Genomic DNA, 25,939 nt, shown 5'->3' on the forward strand with positions numbered 1-25,939 from the left:
ATTTTATTTATTGTATGATTGAATGCAAAAGTGTGGAACAAGTCTCTCTGGTAGCCAGAGAAATGCAAGCAAGAGACGCAAGACCACTCCCTTTAACTATTTCTTCAGAGTATGTAAAGCTATAAATTACTTCATTTACTTCATGATGATAGTGTTCATGTTCAACTGTGATCCTCCTGCCCCCACCAATCCCACTGCTCAAAGTCCTGTACAGTGGTACCTCAGGTTAAGTACTTAATTCGTTCTGGAGGTCCGTTCTTAACCTGAAACTGTTCTTAACCTGAAACGCCACTTTAGCTAATGGGGCCTCCTGCTCCTGCCGCGCCGCTGGAGCACGATTTCTGTTCTCATCCTGAAGCAAAGTTCTTAACCCGAGGTAATATTTCTGGGTTAGCGGAGTCTGTAACCTGAAGCGTATATAACCTGAAGCGTATGTAACCCGAGGTACCACTGTACTGCAGTGTCCCTGTCTTACATACAGAGCTCAGTGCAGAGCAGCAGCAAAACAGATCAGGGAAGAGCTAAGTGTCCGAGAGCTCCTCTTCAGGTTTTGATAAGCCAATGTTTGGCTTAGCACATTGTGCAAATCAACCAGAGTCCTCTGATATATTCAGCTCAGTGTCTTGCTTACAATTTGTGTTTTTCATGTGCAATCACCAAGGGTGCTGCAAAAACTTTCCAGATGGAGAAACCCTGTCGTTGGAAACTTTAGAAAGCCTGTTTAAACACTATTCAGTCAGATCTGTTCTTTCCAACTTTATCGGAAATGCACTAAGCTTTAATTAAAATGTTTGTTAGGTGCATTCCTCTAATTCCTCTATCTTGGCTGTGTATTGTCTCTAATTAGTGTTTCAGTTTGAAGCTGTGAGTAGTAATTTTATTGGCCTCATCTACAGTTTTCCCAATTGATCTGTCACTTTTCCCCAACCCTCAAACTTTGATGCCTATTAGCAGACTTGTAACTAGCCATCTAAGCTTTTCTCCCTTTTTAATTAAGAGCCAAACTTAGTAATTCTCATAAAGCTTTTTTCCCCCAAATTTAACTCTAGAGCCAGGAGAATCTGCAGATGTGTTTGTGTTTACAGTCAATTTTTAAGTGACACGCTGCTGCTGCTGCCTTCTCTAACATCCATGTTCTGAGGAGCTTGAGATTGCTAGACAGCTCGTTCATTCGCTGCTTTTGCACTATACCTGGAAATATCTGCATCCACCAAACTGAGTTTTGAAAGGCTGCATTTGACCGCATTTAGAGGCTTCTTTCTAAAACCTACTTTAGACTAACTTAAAGTTTTTTATTTAATGGCAGCTCAGCTCATGGCACTCTTCAGAGGACAATATTTTATTCTATGCGTCTCTCCATTGCTCATTTGCTACCTTGATTACACTGCTTTCATGATCACAAAATGTTAAGACCATTTAGCTGCGGGGGGCGGGGGGGGAGATGAGAAATTCCAAAGGCACAACACAAAAAGGTCTTCCACAGGAGCCATACTCTGCCTGGCACAAAGGATTGAATGAGCAACTGTGAGCCAGCATCTGAATCCATGTCCCCAGTCTTGCATTCTGCTCTCTTATCACAAGAGCTGATACTATCTTGTAAGAATTACAGCAGAACCTCAGGTTTCAAACATGATCCGTGCGGGAGGCACGTTCGCAACCTGCAGCGCCGCATCTGTGCACGTGTGGGTTGTGGGTCGCAATTCAGCGCTTCTGCACATGCGCGACCACCGAAACCCGGAAGCAACCTGCTCTGGTCCTTCTTGGTTCAGCGTGGTGCGTAACCTGAAGCGTCTGTAACCCGAAGTACCACTGTATTTTGAATGTTTTCCACAAGCAATGCAGAGTTCTATACTGCCATATTGTTTCTACATTATGCAGGCTGCAGATATTTGGAGGCAATAGAAATTATTTTCATGGGTAAATTTGCTAGTGTATGATACCTCCAACCATCACTTCAGTCACTGTGACTTCTTACATAACATTTCTGCTGCAACACCACTCCAGTCCACATTTTACGTGTTCAAAGAGTTTTAAGATTTTAGCTAAATGTATCCCTTGCCAAGGCATGCCAAGGTCAAACTACATGCCTTGTTTCCCTATAAACAGTATGATGATTGGCAAACACGAGCGCACATTCACCAGATCAAGTAAACTTCCCTGTTCAAGGTCTAACTCAAAATCGCCACTGTCCAGCACAACATATCACAACCACAAACTCAAGGGAGGAAATCAGCACTGGGAATAAAATGTTATCTTAGTGTTGCTCTGCTATGGTTTTGAAGAAACTTGAAAAGTTTTTAGCATAAAAATACAATTTTCCATCCACCCATATTCTAAAAATAGTGTACCTCCTCTCCTTCCCACACCCCCAGTACCTGAAGTCTAGTGTTCATTTCCAAGAAGAAGAAATTCTTTTTTGAGTCTATAAGGAATTCCACTGTTCCAGCAGATGAGTATTTTACAGCTTTTGCAAGAGCCACTGCTTGTTCTCCCATAGCTCTGCGTGTCTCAGGATCCAGGAAAGTGCTACACGAGTAGAGAGAAAATGTGTTGGAGGGGTTAAATTCAGCAAAAGGAATTTTTGATACTTTAAGACACCCAAATATCAAGAGGAAATGTAATGTGAAGTAACTGCCACCCAAAGCAAACCATTAAACACTGGTAACTACATGCTTGGGAATTATGTTTTTAAAAAACCCTGACTTTTAATAATCAACTAACAAAATTAATGCTAAAATTAAACATTCTAAGTTCACATATTTCAAAATATGTGTCCAAGTGGGTAAAGAAATTTAAACACTAGCTGATCACAGCTGTCCCTTATTTTGAAATATTGAAAGAATACCCCTTACGTAAGCTACCTTCACATTTCTCAAGGTCTTTTAGAAAATATGGAACACTTCTACCAATCACGAAAATATTAGGTTTTTTGGTCTACATCACCAATATGCATGGTTGCAGCCCTGACACTGACTATATCTACTTTAATTTATATAAATAACAATGGTAAATTTTGTTTCACAGGGGTCTCCCATTCAAGAACTAATCAGATTCATACTTGCTTAACTTCACAGATATAATTCACTGGGCCTGATACAGAGAGGCCCAAAAAGTTCCCAAACTTAAGATCAAAGAATGTGATGCTGTATAGGAGAAATATGGACTTCTACATGAGTACTTCATTTCTATTATTATTTCTATTATTATTTCTATTATTTCTATTATTATTATTATTATTATTATTATTATTATTATTATTGGTATTATTTCTTCCTCATCCTTTATTTTAAAGGCAGGTTACAACAGTATAAAAGTACAGTATTAAAATAATTTACAACCAGAAGAACAGAACGTCAAAAGCGTGCACCTTCAGCATACAATAAAAGCTATACAATGGTGGTGTTAAGACATGTCTACAGGGGAACTCCACCGTTTAGGGGCTGCCACAGAGAAAGCCCTCTCTCAGATTGCCATTCCCACATTCCACATGCTGCCCAGAGGGGGGCTGTCCGCTGCATCTCTACAATTCACTGCTCTGGTCTTGTCTCCTTCCTGTCAATGTCCACTGGGGACAGTTAATTCTGCCATTTCTCTGCATTTGGTGTGATTTGAACTGCTGAGAATTTCAGGTGCTCAGAGGAGATACGCGCAGAGCATTCCCTTGAGGCCAGGCAGCAATTATTCTTTCACACTCTAAATGCCAACTTTTTGGATAGAAGAGGGGCTTGCTTCCAGTTCTATTTCAGACAAAGAGCTCCAGTCCCTGATTTGCCAGCAAGGACAGTTGCTAGGGTCCTCAAGTTTTGTGTGTGTGTGGAGAAGCAATACCATTACAAGAATTCAACTTTTTAATGCAATTCTACACCATCTCCAAATTGCAGTGGTGTTATCTATTTGTTCACAACATGTGTGTTTTTCTCAGAGAACTGAGGCAATAGACAGAGGGCTGGATGGATAGATGACTGAAAACCTTGAAATGAGAACCTTGCCGTTCCAAACTGAACTGTGTTAACGTTTCAACTTTAGCCTGTTACTCTGAATATGACATACAATGACAGTAACAGCTTGCATCTTAAATTATTCTCTCAACTTTACCCTAAAGCTGAAAGTTTTAATTTTCTGTTTTTCTTACTTTGATTCATCTGTTCCACACAGCAGGGCTCTCTTCCCTCCACTTCGTGGACACAGCTGTTTCTTCTGCCCTCGAGTGCAGTTGTTGAACCCTCTTGGGATTCCCTCTTAAGACTGTTCCCCCAACCAGCAAGTTTCCTCACTACAGGGTACTAAATATATCATCTTCCAGAGGCTTGCCAATTCAGAAAAATATATATATTCTAGCAGTGCTTCTTCGTACTGTTTTGGTATTTCAACTGTAAAAGTTTATATTACCTTTTACTACTTTTACCTATCAAAGCATGGCATAGGTTGCTCCCACCTTCACTCTGTGAAGTAATCCAAGCACACAAGAGCATGCAGAATTTTGAAAAAGTAAAATATGGTGAAAATTGTAATTTGAAAAACTGCAAATGTGGTGAAAATTGTAATTTGAAAAACCAAAACCTGTCTCCATTCTCATCTCCAAGAAGCAAAAGAAGCCTCAACATAGTACTGAAAAACAAGTATTTTATCAAATATTTAGAATGCTACAAAAATAAATAAATCACCCAGTGTATTTCTGTTGGTGTCATTTTTTGGGCACAAAATGAAGGTTTTCCTATCAAGCCAACATCTCTCACTTTTTCCCCTTCATCTATTCTCATCCAGTCCACTTTGAAGCAAACACCACAAGTATTTTATTATACTTCTTATATTAGAGTGGTAAATCAAAGAAATGTAATAATCTCAATGGCAAGGGAGCCAGAGAATAAGAAGAGAGCTGTGAAACAGAAGGCATTTCCTGTGCTTAAAATGTAATGAAAATCTGTGATTATTAAGCTCCTACAAGGAGCTGGGTGCTGTACAGGAATAATGATAAATAAAACCAGCATGCCAATTCACCATCTAAGAAAATAAGACACACTAGGGAAGGTGGAGGGAGAATGAGTGGAGGAAGATAGCAGTGGGATAAGGAAGCGGAACACATTTTAAGAGGATCTGCAGTTTTCACAATACCTTTGTCCCACTGAAGCCCTCGCTAATCAAAAACAAAAAAAACTTTTATAGTAAACTTGTTAGGCTCTCATGACTGTGGCTTGTGGTGACATATGGAATGGACCTCTAATCCACAAACCTCCTTCTCTATCACTACACAGAGGCACATGCAATAAGGGTCAGCCAATTTTGCCATTCATCAGCTCCTCCTTGTTTGATGTTTGAGGTTGCTGGAAAGTAAAGTTTAGGGCTGAGCATAATAAACTTTTTGCTTCTCTGGATCCAAGCAGTACAAAATTATGCTTGAACTAGGACACAAAGTGCTCACTAAGAAAGGGGGGGGGGTCCTCCTTGAACGTCCAGTTCACTGTCTGCTTGAAATCTGAATTCTCATATATTTCTAGGGAATTAGCAAATCTGAACCGGCAATTTTATTTATTTACAAAATACAGAATGTGTGTAAAGCTATGGCACAGATATTATGTACTGTTATCGGCTAGGAGTCATTCTGTACATACTATTAACTTTCTTCTAATTTTCTGAAGGCGGCCCAGCATTTCAAAATTTGAAATGCCACACCATAATCCTTTTAATCTGAATGAAACAGATTTCAGAAATCCATGACCCTCACAGCAAAGAACTTTGCATGGAACAAAGAGTCATTCCAAATTAATATTGCAACAAATTAGAAATTACTGTTTAATAGTCTCTGTGGTGAGAAATAGGAAAGAATCTCACACTAGTAGTTAATACACTGATATTCTTTTCCCTTCTACTTCTGCAGTAAGCAATATTTAAAAAAAATAAAAAACTAATGCTGCAGAAAGTTGGCAGAAAAAGTGTAAGTGTTCTTGGATAACACTGATTATCTTGATCCATTTCAATCTAGGTCGAGGCCTGGTTTTGCAGGTGAACTGGTCTTGGTAGCCCTGGTGGATGACCGACATCGGAAGGAACAGGTGAATGCAACTGTGCTAGTATTACTCAATCTCACAGTGACTTTTGATGCCAGTGACCATTGTATCCTCTTGGATTACCTGTGTGGGATGTGTACTGGATACTCCCAATAGTCTCCAATACAGTAGTCAAGTTCACAGAGAAGCTTTGTGAAGAGTCCCCTTCAAATCGCTGGCAACTGTGCTATGGGGTTCCACAGGCCACTATTTTGTCTCTAACGCTTTTTAACATCTATATGAAGTAGACTGATCGACACAGTAGACTGATGACACACAGCTCTACTTCATCTGAGCCAGGAGAGACTCTGAATCAGTGTCTAAATGCAGTGGTGGACTGGATGAAAGCCAATAAAATGAGTTTGAATCTTGGAAAGACGGAGGCTCTGTAGGCAGGTGGTTCCTGTGTATAGAAGATAGACCGGTTGCCTGATCTGGATGCGGCTACACTCCCTCTAAAGGGGCAGGCTACTACTAGATACATCTTTGTAATTAGAAGACAGCCTTTGATCAGCTTTGATTGGTATGCCAAGCATGGGAATGCTTTGCCACTGTAGTCCATGCACTGGCAACTTCAAGATTGGATTACTGCAACACACTATCTGAGATGGCCCTTTGGGCTGGTATGGAAGCTCCAGCTGATGCAGAATGCCACTGCTAGACTGCTGAGTGGGGCAGAAAGCCAACAACATGTGACACCTTTGTTGAAACATTTGCACTGGCTGCCCATATCCAAGTTTTTGTGTCAGTATACAAAGCCTGGACAACTTAGGTCCAAGATACCTTAAGCTGTCCTTTTATCACAGCCTGATCACCAAGATCACCTGAAGGAGCATTGCTATGTGACCTGCATCTTACAGAGGCCTGATTGGCCTACACAAGAGGTCAGACAATTAGTGTCACTGGTCCATGTTGTGCAAGACTCTTCCAGCAGAGATTCACAGACATTCTCACTTTTTACATCCAGGCATCTCTTGAAGACTTTTTTATGCTGACATTTCATACAGTTATCTGAGTAGCTAGTCATTTTAATAATTGCTTTGTACTCCTGTAAATTTGTTGTTGTTGTTCTATACCGCCCTGATGTTTTGCTACAGGGTGGTGTATAAATACTTCTGTGAATTAAATAAAATAATTTATGCTCCTAAGGAGCGTGCACACTTACCTTGGAGCTTCTTCAATAACTTTCTGATTTCTCCTCTGAATAGAACACTCTCTTTCATTCAGCCACAATGCGTTGCCATGTTTATCAGCCAATACCTAGTAGAAGGTCACTGTTAATAAATAAATACATTGCTTTTCTCTCTCCATCCCAATGCCACCAATGGGAATAATTCAATGGAAATAATCAATGGAAATAATTCATTGCATTCATAAAATTATAGAAAAGATGTTTTAAACAAAAGATCAGTAATAAACACAGAGCTTCTCACACTCTGTTCCATTGTTGCGTTCGAGGAAGAAATCTGTACAAGCCTTGGGCTCCTCAGAAACCACATAGCAAATTAATCAGGGCACACTGCATTTGTCATAACACACTGAGTGTGTTTGCACATAATACTACACAGTGAGGCTACGTGCACAAGCTTCTGTGAGCCAGAGTATAGTGTTAGGCACACCATCCTCATGACCAGGAAAAGGAATAAGTCAGAATTCAATTTCACTTTAGCAGATACAACTGACTAGAGTTTACATGTTATACCACAATTGCTGGTTGTACAAGCCAAAAATAGACTAAAAGCCCAAATGAATCCTGCTTTATTCTTCCTCCCAGCAACACAGGAAAAGATGAGGGTGGGGCAAGGGGACATGAAAGGTACAGGCTCCTTTCAACTCATGCACATTGCACTAAACTATTATTTAGTATTCAATGAAAATGCTGTCATTGTGTTGCTCATCCGTGATCTGTCTACTGAAAGATTGCAGTGTTTCTCAAACTTGGGTCCCCAGATCTTTTTGGACTACAACTCCCATCATCCCTAGCTAGCATCCCTAGCTAGCAGGGCCAGTGGTAAGGGATGATGGGAGTTGTGGTTCAACATTGGCCGGAGACCCAAGTTTGAGAAACACTAGACTAGAGATTTCAACCAGGTAGTCAAAGGAAATGTGGCATAGCCCAGTTCAGTCGTTTTCTCTAAATGAGGAGGAAAATTGGAGAGGATGAAAACAACATTCTAGGGCTCTTACTGAACTTAAGAGTTATTTCCCAAATATAAAGATTGAAAAGGGCCCCTATTGTTGCTGGATCATGTTCACAGCACACAGAACACTAAACAAAACAAAATATTAGGAGTTTCTAAGGATTTTTTGGGGGGGTGAATATGGTTTGGAAATATTTTTAAATCCACATTGAAGATAAAGCAGTAAATACCATATAAATCCAGTTATTCTGGTATCCTAATTTACTTTTTAGCAATTCTGGCCAAAGAAATAAAAACATATTTAAAAGAAGGTGTGCTAACATTACAACCTTGTTCCACTTGGGGCATCCTATGACTACTAACAAGAAAAAGTTATGCAAGATTCACATCTCTAGTAAAATTATAGCTACATCCAGCATTTTCACCCTAAAAAGGTTGTTGAACATATATATTTAAAAAGCCAAAATTAGCCAGGCAACCCACTTTCCTTTCAACAGAATATCCCACTGCACAAGCCGATTGCACTTCCACTTGTGAGGAAAGAAGTTGTCAGGGAACTGCCATCGGAAAGGCAGGAGGTGGAGGGTCTCTCAGAAGTCAGGAGAGACTCAGCAGCGGAGGAAGGCACCAGCAGGGGGAGAGTGGGAGATCAGAGAGAGAGAGAAACAAAGGAATGGCTCAGGGAGTCTTCCAGCGATAACAGCGGAGAAGTCTCAGGTCCTCCCATAGGTACACCCACTCCTCGCCGGAAACTGTCGCGCCGAGAATCCAGACGACGCGTTTCCGTCAAGGAGCTTTTATGCTGGAGTAGATTCCGTAAACGCCCACTGTCGGATTCTGCCAGCGATTGAGGGAGCCACGTTTAAGGGCTCCGCTAAAGACAGAGTCTTGCTAAGCTGAGCAAACTCTGAGGGACTAAGCTTTTACGCACAAGCAGCTCATCATCCCATCACAGAAGTCACCTATTTATTCTTTCTCAGACATAAAGACACACACATGCCATGCTCTGAAAGGTCCTTCAACCCTATATAGTCAAGTTATCAGGGGAGAGGGGCTGCTAAAACACATATCCGTAACCCCTCCAAATAAAACTAACCAATCAATGAAAACAATTTTAGTTCAGAAAAGGGTCAGAAAAATGAATATTCTATTTTTCCCATTCCTATGAATGTATTTAGCTTTTTCTCATGTTTTATAGAACACTGTTTTATAACTGGACAAATTGTTCCATGGACACCTGTTATTGAAGGAAAGACCCACTAGCTGTGTGTTGCCCAGTTCTTTGGATTCTGGGCATAGCAGCAGAACACAGTAATATCCCAGTTCTAATAACGTTTGGGTTATGTCTTACGATGGTAGTATTTGTCAGCACTGAGTGGGTTCACCTATTTGCTTCTAATCTATTTTAAGCTGCCAATATATACTACAGGGTGGGTTTTTTTGTTATTTGAAATTATTGAACTACTGTCAAATTATATTCCAAGCATCAAAACAAAATTCATATGACAGAAATTGTACAGACTCTGTATTTTAGACTGGGGAAAAACAGAACTTTTAGGAGATTGGCACATATTATAGATTTCTCGTCAGAGAAGATTAATTCATTACTGACCACAGATTAAGTTTCACATATTGAGGCTTGTAGAGACAAAACCAAATGATGGTTCTTCAGCTAAATCTTTGTCTCTTATCATACAAAATCATGTCAACTGAATTAGTAAGAGAGAAAAATACAAGAGGAAACACAAATTTCAAATCACCTTAATTCAAAGGAGGTACAAACCTGAATTTCTATGTGACGTGGATTATCAATAAACTTTTCTATTAACAATCGATCATCACCAAAACTTGAAGCAGCTTCTTGGGATGAAAATCTAAAACCTTCCCTTTAATGCAAACAAATGGAACACTTATAAATACAAAAACAAATTTATTTGTTTTATTGTTAGTCAAATGCTTAGTCTGCATGAGGAGCACTGCATGTCCACCAGGTTTTCAAAGGTAGTCTTCTGTATTGTCCAACAAGTTCCCACCCCACCCAAAATCAGGGAAAACATAGCAGTAGCCTCTGACACAGAATTTGAAGCTGCACATGAAATATTTACAGCAAGTAAAACAGGAAAAATGATCAGCACTATCTTCTGTATCTCTCCCTGTGCAATACCAATTACAAAAATCAGTTTGTGTGTCTGAAGGGAAGTGGGTAATTAGCTTTTCTCCTTGCCCTTATGTTGTGAAGAAAGTCTCTGACATATTGTACCAAGGTTACCAATGGTTATTGTACAGTTTGTTTTAGGATCTGTATCCTATCAAATATGGCGCCACTGAGCATGCACGGCAACTAACAACATAACATAATAAATACCAGTTTAAAAACAAAAACGGGTGCAGGAAAAGAAAACAGGTCCAGCAGACTGGAGGATGGGGGAAAGGAATCTATGCCAGCTTACGAAATCAACATTTCCTGACCTTCCCTCAAACGGCAGTTAAAAGAAGTGTGTTTTTTAACTTGCTACTAAAAATAAAACCAATAGTAAGTACCACAGTGGAGGTGCCACTACAGAGAAGGCTGTGCTCCTTGTGTTAGTCTGGCCTCTCACAAAGATAAAACTCTGAGAAGGCATACAGTTGGAGACACTCTCTAAAATAATATCTAAATGGCTTTCATTCTTTCATTCAGCCATGCTTACCCAACCTGTAAGATCTCCAGACAGATATAATGTGAGTATAGTGTTGGAATGTACACACATTCAATTAAATGCTTGTAAAATGACATGTCATGATCAATATCCCAAATAATGACTAACAGTACAATTTGGTCTTATGTTTGCACCATCTTATTCAAATTTTGTACCTATATGTGTATATCTGGAGGTCTTAGAAGTTCAACAGGCATACCTGGTAGGCATACCTAGTGTTCTATTAGATAAGACCAAAGGTCCATCTACTCTAGAGTCCTGTTCTAGGCACATGCAGCCACATGCTTCCCTGAAGCAAAAATGAAGGGTATAAGGGTCTCTTTCCCTCTGCCTTTGAAGGTGGTATTCAGATGTATCTATGGAAAGCCCATTTAGCTATCATGCCCAATAGCCATTGTTCACTCTTCCCAGAAAGTAAAACTAAACTCTTTGCTAAAGTCCTTTTCCCAGCTGTGTAGGAAAAGGGGAGCAAGATACAAGCCCAAAGCATCATTTGGGCTCATTCTAGTTCATGCACATAGCAGTAACTCATGGTTTAGTGTCGCAGGCAACATCCTGTGACAAAAAGTTTTTTGGAAACCTACCAATATCTATAACAAGGGTTTTTTAGAAAAGAAAATATGTAACAAAAGCAACATTTCAGATGACTTTTTTATTTTTAAATTTATCAGCATGTTAGAGGCAATTCTTGTACTTTAGTTTATTTTCAATTTAGGAAGATCTGAGGCAATCACCCAATTATCTGTTACTTAATTGTTAAAACTCTTTATCATACCTATTTACAAACATTTGGCGTCATTAGATCCAGTGCTACTTAAACTGTGAGAATGAAAGTGGTTTAATTCTTTGGCTTTCTTCTATATAAGCATTTTGTTAGATAACATGTATAAGTGACTTTAGTTAATTGATGCATGAGTTAATTGAAACTATTGATTACAGTGCTTTGTTTGTTGTTTTGTTAAAATCAATATGCTTAATTATATAATCCATAAATCTTTGAAGCCTAGGTGTATGCGCTTAACCAAAACTAAGTCTTAATACTTATTTTCAGTTCTGTTTGTCTCCATTTGCCTCTTTAAACTTGGCCTGCACTTGTCAAGGGAAGGGAGGGAATACAGTTTGCAACAGCCCCACAGTGATTTTTCCATCATTCTATGTCCTCAGAAAGTCTTAAACTGGCCCAACTCTGCTTTTGGGGTGGAGGGAGGGGTGCAAGCACAAATAGAATAACCAGATGACTCCATCTGCCTTGCTGAACACAGGATGCTTCTGTAAGCTAAGGCAAGGGCAGTTATGGCTGCTCAATGGGATCAAGATGTTTAACATTTCCATTAAGGCACTAGTCTACAAGTAGTGTGGCATGACCCATATAGGGGTTGCAACAGCTACATCACCACCTTCCTCATTGTTTACGTTTTAAGAAATGAAAATATGAGAGAACAGAAGCCAAAAAGTGTTTGTTTGTTGTTGTTTTTTGGGGGGGAGAAGAAGAGAGGAAGAAAGACAGAGATGTGCACGTATGTTAAGAAAAAATAATAAATGGATCCTATTGTTGCCTGTCGGTGCTAAAGTTAGGCCTATAATTTGAAAAGGTTAAGAGACAACTGCACCATGCCCTTGGGAAACAAAAAAGAATGGATGGCTGAAAAATGATCTACAAATATTTTCCATTTTGGCACAGCACTACAACAAGTAAGAATAGTAGCATTGAGAAAGTAGCTTGCCTTATGCCTACTCTGACACCTTACAGCAGTTTTCCTCAAAAGGTTTAAATGAATGTGATTATCCCTCTGAAAAATAGAAATATGTGCAACTAAATGCTCATGTTCTTGCCTACGTTACAGTGCCATGTTTGTATAATGATGAAAACTGATTTATGTTAGATCCATGTGGCTACCAAGTAAATTAATTTATGAATCACACTGATCTTGAGAGGAAACTGATAGGCATCTTATCTAAAGCCAGGCAAAAATAAAAATGGTATTTTTTTTAAAAAAAACCAGGATGAAGAAACACCTTTTTCTTAAGAACCCCAGCACCAATGTCTGAGACCAACACACAGGCATGAAGACATTGGGGACAGGGACTGCGAATGTGCCCCAGCCCCTCTGCGTAAACCACCCAATATGGCAACTCTTCAAGCATAAACTGTGTTAAGGGGCAGTGTTAATCCAAAACAGATTTTGTTTAGCCCCACCTCAAAATCCCTGTTTGGGGGCTTTCTGCTACTTGCTACTGCCAGTGATAAGTTTTTCCACTCCCTTGGGCAAAGCCGGGCTCTCCATCAGAACACAGCTCGCCATCACAAATCCCACACCTTTATTGAAAATATTTTTACTTCAGCTTTTCAGAAGTCCAACATGGCTTACATTACAACATACAGTGGTACCTCTGGTTACGAACTTAATTCGTTCTGGAGGTCCGTTCTTAACCTGAAACCATTCTTGACCTGAGGTACCACTTTAGCTAATGGGGCCTCTCACTGCCGCCATGCCGCTGGCATGTGATTTCTGTTCTCATCCTGAGGTAAAGTTCTTAACCCGAGGTACTACTTCCAGGTTAGCGGAATCTGTAACCCAAAGTGTTTGTAACCCGAATACCACTGTAATTAAAAAGGTAACAAGCCAAGCAGATAAAGCACAACACACACACACTTAAGCTTCTGCACACCATCGAAAACTATGAATATGTAGTCCTGAGGTAGCATTGGGGTGGAAGGTTCACAGGCTATGAAGGACTTGCTCACAAATTTATTGACAGCTGCTTGGATTATTATAAACTAGGAAGTGGAAGGGGCAACAGAATATAAAATAGAAGAATGGTATAAAGAGATGTGAGATATAGCTCATAATGCTAAATTAACATGCGTCATTAAGGTAAGACGGGGAATATGCAGGAGAAATGATTTTGAGGAGATATGGAGGGTGTTTGTAGAATTTGTACTGTTAAAACGGAAAGGGGTCAAACCATTACAAGAGGTAGGTGCTGAAATTTTGGGAGGCTGGATTAGTTACAATGGAATGGTCTCGGTGGTGGGGTAGACATTTTTATTATTATTTATTTATGATTATTACTTTGTCAAAATAAAATTAATTTTTTTTAAAAAAAACACCTGTGAATACGTAAAATGAGGAGATCCCACTAAATTATTTAGGAACCAATTTAAAAGTGGCTCCCTTTTTCCTTCTTGAGATGCCAAATTGCTCTGTCCTACTGTGCTGTGTAGTCTGCCGAGTGAGGAAATGATGCAAATGCAAAGCCACTAAAGTACCAGTGAGATGAACATCTGGCACAAAACAGAGATAAACAGTGAATAGGAACTCCGGGGCTTTCTACAAACAAGGCAAACATCCCTAGCTGTTGATCTTGGGCGTGTCTGAGCCTTTCAGTCAATGAAAATTAGCATGTGTAATTAAAATTTGTTGACCCTGGTTTACAGTAGTCTTTATTTGGAGAATTCCCAATCCACTGTCCCCTTCCCCCAGCATTTTAAAGTCACTTAATAACTTTGGTCATGTAAAAGTACTACAGTATGTTACATTCATATCAACACCTAGTGAGCTTCATGGCTGATTGGGAATTTGAACTCTCATCTCCCAGGTCACAGTCCAGCACTTAAACCAAGAACAAAGTGTCAATGTGGTGAAGTGGTTAATCTCAGTCTCAGGGGTTGGTGAAACAAACAAGCAAACCACAGTTCAGGTTCATACAACACAACAAGCTACACTATGGTTTGTTTCAGCTGCATTGACACTGTACAGGGGAAGAAGCCACAACAAATTTGAGGTAAATTCACAATAAAACATGGCTTAAGGTTTACTGTGGCATGCAAGCAAGCCCATAGGATGAAGGATTAGCCTTTTCTAGCCTTTTGAAGTTATTGGGGAACATGCTCAACAATGGGTAACTAAAGTACAGTGGTACCTCAGGTTACATACGCTTCAGGTTACAGACTCCGCTAACCCAGAAATAGTGCTTCAGGTTAAGAACTTTGCTTCAGGATGAGAACAGAAATCGTGCTCCAGCAGCGTGGCGTCAGCAGGAGGCCCCATTAGCTAAAGTGGTGCTTCAGGTTAAGAACAGTTTCAGGTTAAGAACAGACCTCCGGAACGTATTAAGTACTTAACCAGATGTACCACTGTATTTAAATATTGCCCTGCTGACTTAGAGTTCTTTACCCCATGAATGTTAAAGCCATGCTTGCAAGCCAGACAGCAACTCCAACAGCAAGCATGGGCATGCAAACATGTGCACGGAACTTTTAAAAGTATTGTTTACCCTGATGTGCTAGATAAGAAACTTTGCAGACTAATCTTGTTTTGGGGATCGTGAAGCTTTGGGAAGAACAGGACTCAGAAGCACCACTGAGCATCTGGATCACATCATACCTATTTACCGATTTACAGCATTCACAACCACTAGATGTGATTGTCACTATTTATATGTCTCTCCCTCTCTCTTAAAAAAATGTTAAATACACTTTTTTACATTGAAGCTGCTAAAGGCTAAGGGTTGTATATCCACCACTGAACAAGAAGCACCCCGACCTGGCCACAGTGATCCATGCGATGGTCACCTCCAGGCTTGGCTACTGTAGTTCACTCTACGCGGGGCTGCCCTTGAAGCTGCCCCAGAAACTCCAGAGGGTGCAGAATGCAGCAGTGAGGCTCCTCACGGGGTCTCTGCCATGAGAGTATATTCACCCAGTGCTTTTCCAGCTGCACTGGCTCCCGGTGGAGTACAGGGTCAGATTTAAGGTGCTGCTTTTGACCTTTAAAGCCTTTCACGGCCTAGGACCCTCGTACCTACGGGACCGCCTCTCCCGGTATGCTCCACGGAGAGCCTCAAGGTCCATAAACAGCAACACCCTAGTGGTCCCGGGCCCTAAGGGAGTTAGATTAGCTTCAACCAGAGCCAGGGCCTTTTCAACACTGGCTCCGGCCTGGTGCAACGCTCTGCCTCATGAGACCAGGGCCCTGCAGGATCTGATTTCTTTCCGCAGGGCCTGTAAGACAGAGTTGTTCCGCCTGGCCTTTGGCTTAGAGCCAATTTGATTCCCTAACCCCTCTTTCTTTTTTTCTTTTTCCTTTTTCCTCCTGTGATGAGGCTGCATTTTAATATTTTAATGTTTCAATATTTTAATTGTTGTATTTTAATCTTGTTTTTGAGTTGTATTCATTCAACTTGTTTTTATTATTGCTTGTTAGCCGCCCTGAGTCCAGCCTTGGCTGGGGAGAGCGGGGTATAAATAAATATTATTATTGTTAAAACAAAAAAAATTCCTTCCAGTAGCACCTTAAAGACCAACTAAGTTAGTTCTTGGTATGAGCTTTCGTGTGCATGCACACTTCTTCAGATACCTGTGCATGCACACGAAAGCTCATACCAAGAACTAACTTAGTTGGTCTTTAAGGTGCTACTGGAAGGAATTTTTTTTGTTTTGACTATGGCAGACCAACACGGCTACCTATCTGTAACTGGAATTATTATTGTTGTTGTTGTTGTTGTTGCTGTTGCTGTTATTATTATTATCCTGCTCACACAACCAAACTTCCCATTCCTTTCCCCGCATACCCTCCCCCAAATCTGCTACAGAGGGGCCCCCAAGCCTCTGGAGCAGATTTTCAGGGTATGAATGGGACAGTGGGAGAGAGGAGAGAGAACATGCTTCAAATATTAGCAATCAAAAATCAGACAAATCACTGGGCTCTTTTTTTTTTTCTTATAAGACATTATTTCAATTCAACTTACATTCAAAACAAATATGTGTATAACCCCAATGCTTAAAAAAACTGCTAAGACATGCCAGGGGACAAGAGCAGAAACTGTTGCATTTCAATCTGCTGTTTGATATCTGTTTGACTGTCAGCTCACAGTGGTTTAATGGGGTTTTGGAAACAGCAGTATTCATCAAACTAGATTTTGGACAGCATCTCACCTGGTCTCTTCATCATCCCACGCAATTCTCATGCCTTTCCCACCACCGCCTGCTGAAGCCTTGATCATGACGGGGTAGCCTAGCAGCGGGGAACAATTAGAAAGGAGCTCAGACTTTGATCAGTAAGTCATACAGACATGACAACTGACCACATGTCCAATAACAGGGGAAAAAACAATAGGTTTATTAAAAAGCTTAGTTGGGAAGGGTACTGCCAGTACACTATCATTAACGGTAACTAGCTTCTGAATTTGATTAAATTAATAAAAGTGGATATAAACAACAAATCAAAGCTACAATGGTAATACTGCACATTCTTTAAAGTATGGATATGTCGCCTTCCAGTCAAAAAGTCCTAAAGAAAGCTATATTTTGGGGGGAATTTTTTTTTTCCACAATCTCAAAAAAATAAAAAATATAATGAACAGCTGAACATGACAGGGGCAACTAGCCAAGAAAAGAATCAGTAGCACTGTTTTAACTAACTTAATCCAAAAGCCACACCTTTGCTCCTCATCGAAAAGCAATTGGTAAACTAGTCAGCCAGGCCTCCTTGGGAACGATGTTCCATAGCTATACCTAGGAAAGTCTTGTCCCAGATCCCCAAGATCCAAAGCCCAGATGGTGAAAAGACAGATCAAAGAGACTTTAGTTCCTCAGTAGATCACACAGAAGACCTCAGAGCCGGCTTTGGCATTTCTGTCCCCTCTGCTTCAACCACAGAGCTGACCAGCAGCAGCAGTGTGGGAAGGATCTTGTAGGCTTAGGTTTTGATAATGTTTTAGTGTGGTTTCATTTTTTAAATTATTTTTTTACTTGTATACCACCTTGGAATGCTTTGTAATCCTAAAAAGGTGGTAGGAAGACAGCATAACAATACTACTAATAATTATTTACGATTATTGTTTTTAAAAAGGAGGAAGAGGAGAAGGAAGCTTCGTACTGTAAAGGAGGCTTTAAAAATGCTGTGGTTCCAGTGACATTTTAGGGCCTTAGAGACTGAGTCCAGAACTTAGAACTGGAGCCCCAAAATGAACTGGAATTCAATGGAAGAGGGAGGTACTTCAGGCTTGAAAGATCTATTTTATTTTTTTATTAAACTCTCAAGATCCAGCAACCAGAACCAGGTACAAAAGATATACACTTAAAGTGCTATTTGCATAGGAATTTGTCTTGAGTACCTGAACTTCCACACACGAAATTAACTCTTGGCTACCCTCTCCCCAGCTATCTTAATTTTCAGCATCATAACTTGTGTGCATGAGTGGGGGGGGGCAGTCATTTGGTCACTGCCATTTTTCATACAACAGGAAGTCATAAATCCTTGTGATCTACCGCAACCACCCAGAAACTCATCTACCTTCTTCCCCCTCCTGTGATAAGACTCTAGAGGTAATGTCCTACAGCACAACCCTAACCATATCTACTCATGAGTCCTACTTGAATTCAGTGGTGCTTAGTCCCATGCATGGATGTAGTGGGGAGGGGGCAGGTACCCGCCCCCCAAGTAAATACATAAAAATGCTTAACTAACTGACCGACTGCATCACAGATAGCTCAGTTCTGCCCCTCACGACATAACTCCTGGCTAGGCCCATGCTCCCATGTCAGTTGGTTACGATTACAACCTTATATACCTATTATCAATGGTCATTTTCCCCATGTTGTATGGCAATTAAATATATGGTATGTCTCTCTCCTTCTTTGAAAGTTTCTAAACAGAGGTAAGATAGCCATCTGTCAAGGATTCTTAAGCTGTGATGATTCCTGCATAGCAGGGGGTTGGAACAGAGGAGTCTTGGGGTCCCTTCTAACTATGATTCTATGAAGAGGCACACCTTGGAGGCTGGAGGCAAGAAGACTTACGATTTCTTTTCTGCTGCTTTACGTCTCCTCCGAAGGAGAGATGGGGGAGCCATCTTTGAACCTAGCCTACTGAGAATACCTTGCATCTCTCAACTGCTTTTAAGCTGTGGCTTCTTGGAGTACAGCAAGACTAATACCTGTGATGGTATTATTGTTTTGCCTGTTATAAAGTACAGAGGCAAATCAAATTTCTATTTTTAAGGGTTGCTTCCAGCTAAGTTTAACTTAGACTCGTCGAAATTAATGGACCCAAGTTTGCCATGTCTATTAATTTCAACGGGCTTACTCTGAGTATGTCTAACTTTTGATACAACCCTGTCTAGATTATTAAACTGTAATGTTGAATTTATCCTATGTTTATTAAATTGTTGGTTTTCTCTTATTTGCCTTTACTGATATAATTTTTAACATTTTTTAAAACATGTATTTTGATGATGCTAAAGTTGATTGTGAGCTGCTTCAGGAAAAGTGGAATATAAATGAAATTAACAAAAGGTAACTTGGGTGACTTTCAAGCTCTTGCCCTTTATCAGAATGCAACCCTCAGAAATGGCTTTTTCTAGACACAAAAGGGAGAAAGATACAACTTGCTGCATATGAAAAAGGGAAGCAGTCCACTATATTCAATGCACTCTCACATTATTTCCTTCTCCAAAAAGCACTGGCTTGATTTGCACCTCTTACATGGTTGGCTATATGAAATGCAACCATATAAGGGCTGCAGCAATTTCAGGCCATTATATTGGGTCTTATAGTAGCAGACTAAGGCGACGAGGTGCAATGGCATAGGGTGTTGTAGTTCTTTGCTAGAATGGTTTGGATTATTTGCTATTTGAAACAAGCCTTCACATGACAGTCACTTGTTTGAATCGGACCTATATTACACTCCAGTCCGAAAATACATTCTTTTAAATACTGACCATTCATCCTTAACCACACAAGGCTCAAACAACCTTCTAAACTGAAAGATCAGTTTCACCCAGCCTCCCTGGTCTACTTTCCAGCACACTGTCCACCACACAAAACACTGGCCAAGAGTAAGACAAAGTTTGATTAGGTTCATACTCCACAGGCCACCTTACAATTTCACAAAATAAAATGTGCCTAAGTTACGAAATTTCCTAAATTATAGGCTATAATCCAAAGAACTATTTCAGGAACTCCAAAGTGAAATATTTCACACCTCTTGAACAGCTGCACCTATAACTGCACCATTTTTAAAATGTCCTGGTTTCAAAAGTGGTTTCTCAAATAAGATTGGAAGGGGCATAATATGAGGCAGAGGGGTCTTCTACTGTTTGGGGAGTGAAACATTGTATGGTTCATTGGTTGCTGGTCAAAGCCTAATTTACAAAAACAAACAGCATAAACACAATTCTATCAGTCTCCTGATAAAAGATTAGCCATGTCTTAGCACCTTATGCACAAAGTTACTCTTTCCCCTTCATATAAACTCACAAAATGCTACCCTTCATTTAATCAGATTTATGATTACGAAAGCTTGCATCCTGTCTGCAATTTAAGCCTCTAAAATGCTGCCTATATCACAAAAATATTAAGAATTAAAGAGACCATTAATGCTCAGATTCTTCCAGTCCTGAAGGCAACTGAGAATTTTAAAACTTAAATCATTTTTTTTCCACAGGGACTACTTATTACACAGTTAATTCAGTCAACAGTATCTTCTGAAAGGCATACAAATCTCACCATAGCCAATTTAAGAACTTACCAATTTCCCTTGCAATTCTGACAGCTTCATCTGCATCCTGTAAAAGCAGGAAATTAGACCCAACATTAATCCCATCAGCTACTGCACTGTGTCTCTAGGGCAGTCGTATATTGCACTACTGTCTCCTCCGATTCATTTAATGTTTGATTTTACAACCTTCTGACCCGCTTCATTCAGAGGAATGCAAAATTAATACCATAAGTGGAATGTAAATTTTACCTCATCGCTGCATAATACTCAGGCTCTAAGTAGCGAAGAATCAGCTGACAGGAAAAGTCAGCAGGACTACAGAAGGATTTCTCAAGTTGCCAGAATTTAAATTATAGAATTTAGATGGTTCCACAGAGAAGTCAATATCATAGCATTGTAACATATCATCTGTCAGCTTATTACTGTCTTTTCAGGTACACGTGTGTCATGTTTTCCTGGATACAGTCAGCAGGGGGAGATGATTCTCTATTGTTTGGCTAAGCTTCACAGTCAAACACAAGTCTTCTAAAAATTCACTGAAATATTCAAATAAAGCACAGTATACACAGGTGTTTGCTGAGTTCCCACCCTTTTTTTAAATTTCAGAAGCGGAAATCTTTAACATATATTAGACTCCAGAAGAGCACTTCAAACACACAATCACTTCATTAAAAGGTAAAGGTAAAGGTACCCCTGCCCGTACGGGCCAGTCTTGACAGACTCTGGGGTTGTGTGCCCATCTCACTTAAGAGGCCAGGGGCCAGCGCTGTCCGGAGACACTTCCGGGTCACGTGGCCAGCGTGACATCGCTGCTCTGGCCAGAGCCAGAGCCAGAGCCGCACACGGAAACGCCGTTTACCTTCCCGCTGGTAAGCGGTCCCTATTTATCTACTTGCACCCGGAGGTGCTTTCGAACTGCTAGGTTGGCAGGCGCTGGGACCGAGCAGCGGGAGCGCACCCCGCCGCAGGGATTCGAACCGCCGACCTTTCGATCGGCAAGCCCTAGGCGCTGAGGCTTTAACCCACAGCGCCAGAGGCCAATAAATTTTGCATTTTTAAGTGATAGAAACTTATTTTTTCTGGTAACTTTAACATTACAATTATTCAAACACTGGATTTGACACATGGATGGCGAGTATTTTGTATCAATACAAACAGTGTGCATGGCCTAAATAATGATGGATAAACAGCGATATCTCTTTATGATATAGTGGTATATAAATGTGTACACAAAAATGGAGTAAGCAAAAGCATCTTATGCCGTTGGGATGGCACATTACTTTGAAATCACCCACTGGTTAATTCGTTGAATAGACACACAACATATTTTTTTACGTGGAACTTCCTAATCCCCGACATTTCCAGTTTTAAAAAATAAGAATCACATAGCAAGGCTAGAAAAAGCCGCTGATTCAGACCTCAGAGATACGCTACCTACCACAGTAATGTGTGCGCTTGTGTATGTATAAACACAAACACACACACACACACACTTTGGGATATGCAATGTTATCTTCTTTTAAGCAGCCAGGTAAGGAATAAATGAAAAACATCCTCAGTTATAGTTCAGTTTCTCAGCAGCAAGTGAAGAAAAGACATTCAGAAAATGAATGGCATATATTTGGTAAACTTTCCCATCACCCAAATAATGTCTTTCCATTATGCATTACTATATGACATGTTTAGCATTGGAAGTTGTTACAGGAATTCAAAGTCCATTCAAATTTGCTAATATTTGCACTCCTCTGTAACATACATTTAAAAGGTTTAAGTAGATTATATGTCTGGAAACCCTCAGCTGCTGTGTGAGGCTGAATCCATGGGGGCTAACCTCTGAACATTAAAATGAAAACTGATATTTTAAAGCATTCAAAGCCTTTCCCCCCCCCTTTTTTTCTTTTTCTAAAGAAAAATACTAGACAAGAGCTCCCTCTCCCCAAAAAGGGAAAAGAAATTGCTTTGGAGGGTTCGTACCTGGCTCATTTTTTGCCAAACAATAAAACAAAAATCTTCATAGTACCTACTAAGAGCCCAATGAAGAATAAGGAAGCTGGTACAGGAAGTTGTCAGAAAATTTAATTTCCTTTCATTAGCTAGTCTGCTCCACAAATCGGTGCTTGTTAAGTTCAAAGCGGCCCTGAAAGCAACATCAGTTTTAAGTCTTTTTTTTTTTTTACTTCAAGCAGGCACATCTGTTAATGAGATTTTCCAAACAATTGTTTTTAAGCCAAAGATAAGTCCACATACCAAAAAAGGGGGAATAAAATTAACGTTTAGTGTTTTATTACACCTTGTTGTTTTCCACAACCCTGCAACCTCCACACGCTCCACGTTTTAGCTTAGAGGGATAAAAAAAATGTATGAAAAGGGTCATTTAAGAATGTTAGTGGTTTCCACACATTGAGTCAGAAGGTTCTTTGTTCCTGTCTGTGACAGTTATGTGAGAATACTTCCCCTTAATAGTCTCTCTGTCAGGAAGTGTTAAACCTGCCAAATGCAGACAATTAGAGCCTCTTGAATAAAATGCAAGAAGAGTGATGACTGATGAAGTGCCTCGATTAGAGCCAAGGAGGAAACTTTTACATTTCTTTTCTCTTGCAAATTCAGGCACATATTTGCTAAACAGAATTTTAAAATAAAAGTAACAACGCAGGTGGGGACGCAGGTGGCGCTGTGGGTTAAAGCCTCAGCGCCTAGGACTTGCCGATCGAAAGGTCGGCGGTTCGAATCCCTGCGGCGGGGTGCGCTCCTGCTGCTCGGTCCCAGCGCCTGCCAACCTAGCAGTTCGAAAGCACCTCCGGGTGCAAGTAGATAAATAGGGACCGCTTACCAGCGGGAAGGTAAACGGCGTTTCCGTGTGCGGCTCTGGCTCGCCAGAGCAGCGATGTCACGCTGGCCACGTGACCCGGAAGTGTCTCCGGACAGCGCTGGCCCCTGGCCTCTTAAGTGAGATGGGCGCACAACCCCAGAGTCTGTCAAGACTGGCCCGTACGGGCAGGGGTACCTTTACCTTTTACCTTAACAAAAGCAGGTCATTTCCCCCCCACCCCATTTAGTTACCTGCAAACAAGTGGGTAACTGGTACATGCTACAGGCCCATAAGAAGGCAATCTGCAAATTATCCCAGGACAACTGACACAACTATGTTAGATGCAACCCCTCCTTCCCCACCTCCCAAGTCACAATACTTTTAAAGAACATAGGACCTACAATTTTGCTGCCTTCAAAAACATCAAAGCAAAGGGGGAACTACTAAGCAAACCCTTTTACTGTACAGTGGTACCTCGGGTTAAGAACTTAATTCGTAATGGGGCCTCCTGCTGCCACTATGCCGCTGGAGCACGATTTCTGTTCTCATCCTGAAGCAAAGTTCTTAACCCAAGGTACTATTTCTGGGTTAGCGGAGTCTGTAATCTGAAGCGTCTGTAACTCGAGGTACCACTGTATTTAGGCCATACACACTTTTGTAGAATAGTAACAAATACTATAACTCTCCTTGTCCAAAAGCACATGTCACCAAGCGGTACCACTGCCTACTTTGACCATAAGAAGTCTTTTTAGGATGCTGTTTCAATGACTAGCCACACTCCACCAGGGTGAGAAAGCAGCACAGGTAGAAAGAGCATAACATTTTCTTTTGCACGAAGGAGCGTCTCCACCCCCATCGTTCTGCCCGGACGCTGAGGTCCAGCGCCGAGGGCCTTCTGGTGGTTCCCTCATTGAGAGAAGCAAAGCTACCGGGAACCAGGCAGAGGGCCTTCTCGGTAGTGGCACCCGCCCTGTGGAATGCCCTCCCATCAGATGTCAAAGAGATAAACAACTACCTGACATTCAGAAGACATCTTAAGGCAGCCCTGTTCAGGGAAGTTTTTAATGTGTGACATCTTAGTGTATTTTTGGTCTTTGTGGAAGCCGCCCAGAGTGGCTGGGGAAACCCAGCCAGATGGATGGGGTACAAATAATAAATTATTATTATTATTATTACTTGTGAGTACGTCCCATCAAAGTCAGTGGGGCTTACTTCTCAGTAAGCATGTGCAGGACTGTGCTGTAAGTCACCAATTTTGTTTATTTTAGTTCCAAGTTATTCGTATATTCATTAAAACAGAACATGTGTATATTGGGGAGGTAGCAATAAAAAAAACTTTGCATTTCCCCCAGTATATTTCTGACCCTTAAAAGTTTTCAAGCACCTACTCAGAATGCTAAAACAATTAAGCATAAACCTTCCATAAAGTATTCAACTTCTGTGGGATTCAAGGTGCAGACTCAAAGACTTGCATTCCACTAGTGGAATGATCGACTTCCCATGCCCCCCCACTCCTCAAACACTGCCCCCATGTAGTTAAGTATATGCTGTTTAAGAAACTTCACATTCAAAGACTGGTTTGATATGCAGCATAGATAACTGTGGTTCCAGGAAAAAGAAGCCCAAAGTTGTGTGGCTCTTTGGATCCTAGCCCAAGTATGTATTCACTGACATTTCAATAATTTGGTAAACCAAATCTGGTACTCATGCATGAAAAGTACAAATAACTAGCATATTACTCTTAAAACCAAACATTGTTCTGATTTTGTAAAATTAAAAAATTATATTATATTTGAGCATGTGTCTATGATCCAAAAAACCATTAAGGCTTTGCTTGCAACAGTTTAAACCACATATTTACTGCATTCTTCAAAGCAGCTCTGGACCATATCCAACAATTGACCTCATTTTATTCTCACAATTCTATAAAGGTGGGTTAAGCTGAGAGACGGTGACAGACCCAAGGCCAGAAAAATCACACCTACATATCTTAGGAACAGGTCAAACTCCCCAACATACCCAAAGGCATTTTGAGTCAAGACATTGGGGAATGAGACACATATTGTCATCAGAACATGGCAAACCAATATTGCACCAAATAAAAGGAAAGGTGCTCATGATCTATTTGATTATCTCCCAAGAAATATAAAAAGCCTCTTCAGCAGCAGTGGTCTATTCATTACTGCAATGATATACTTGAAAATAGTACAGATAGCCTTGGAAACATTTTTTTTCCTTTGCCAAAATCCAGCTCCTGAGAAGGAAACGGTAGACGGCTTTCAATTTGGAGCAACTTTATGGTGAAGAAGATTATTATTACACAAGCCTGGGCAATACGTTTTGATTCCTGGATCAGCGCACAGGCAGTCCATCTGAGCAGGCCCGTGCAGAGTGGTGGGCAGCCGTGTACACTTGCCCCAGGCCTCAGAGGACTAAGCTGGCTGAGGGAAGGGTGTGGCGCCAGGGACCAGCTGCTTTTTAGTTTGAGTTTATAACTTTATTCTAACAAGACTCCTGTGCCAGGCCTGCGTATGAGTCTTCCAACAACCCACCACATTTTAGCCAAGCAAGACACAGAACCAAAGGCAGTGAGACTCAGATAGGGAAGGCTAAATTCTTAAGGGCAAGGAGAAGTTTTAACTCCTCTAGTGGTGTTCTGACTGCCTCTGTTACTTTCTCTTATATTAGGGAATGGTGGCCATTTACATGAAGGAGAAACAAACCACTACACTTAGGGACACAG

General features: G+C 40.7%; 1 protein-coding gene across 1 annotated transcript in view; it reads right to left on the reverse strand.

Moving 5' to 3' along the window:
• The window catches only part of PCCA (propionyl-CoA carboxylase subunit alpha), a 222,637-nt gene that overhangs the window by 135,840 nt on the left and 60,858 nt on the right, over nucleotides 1-25,939 (reverse strand). Inside the window, exons 8-12 of the mRNA XM_079972667.1 lie at nucleotides 20,418-20,454; nucleotides 16,823-16,901; nucleotides 9,969-10,071; nucleotides 7,210-7,304; nucleotides 2,376-2,526 (exon numbers count right to left, since the gene is read on the reverse strand). Of these exons, the coding sequence (XP_079828793.1) occupies nucleotides 2,376-2,526; nucleotides 7,210-7,304; nucleotides 9,969-10,071; nucleotides 16,823-16,901; nucleotides 20,418-20,454 (465 nt within the window). The remainder of the gene's footprint in view (nucleotides 1-2,375; nucleotides 2,527-7,209; nucleotides 7,305-9,968; nucleotides 10,072-16,822; nucleotides 16,902-20,417; nucleotides 20,455-25,939) is intronic.

The sequence above is a fragment of the Podarcis cretensis genome (assembly GCF_951804945.1).
Source record: "Podarcis cretensis genome assembly, chromosome: 4".
Taxonomy (NCBI): domain Eukaryota; kingdom Metazoa; phylum Chordata; class Lepidosauria; order Squamata; family Lacertidae; genus Podarcis; species Podarcis cretensis.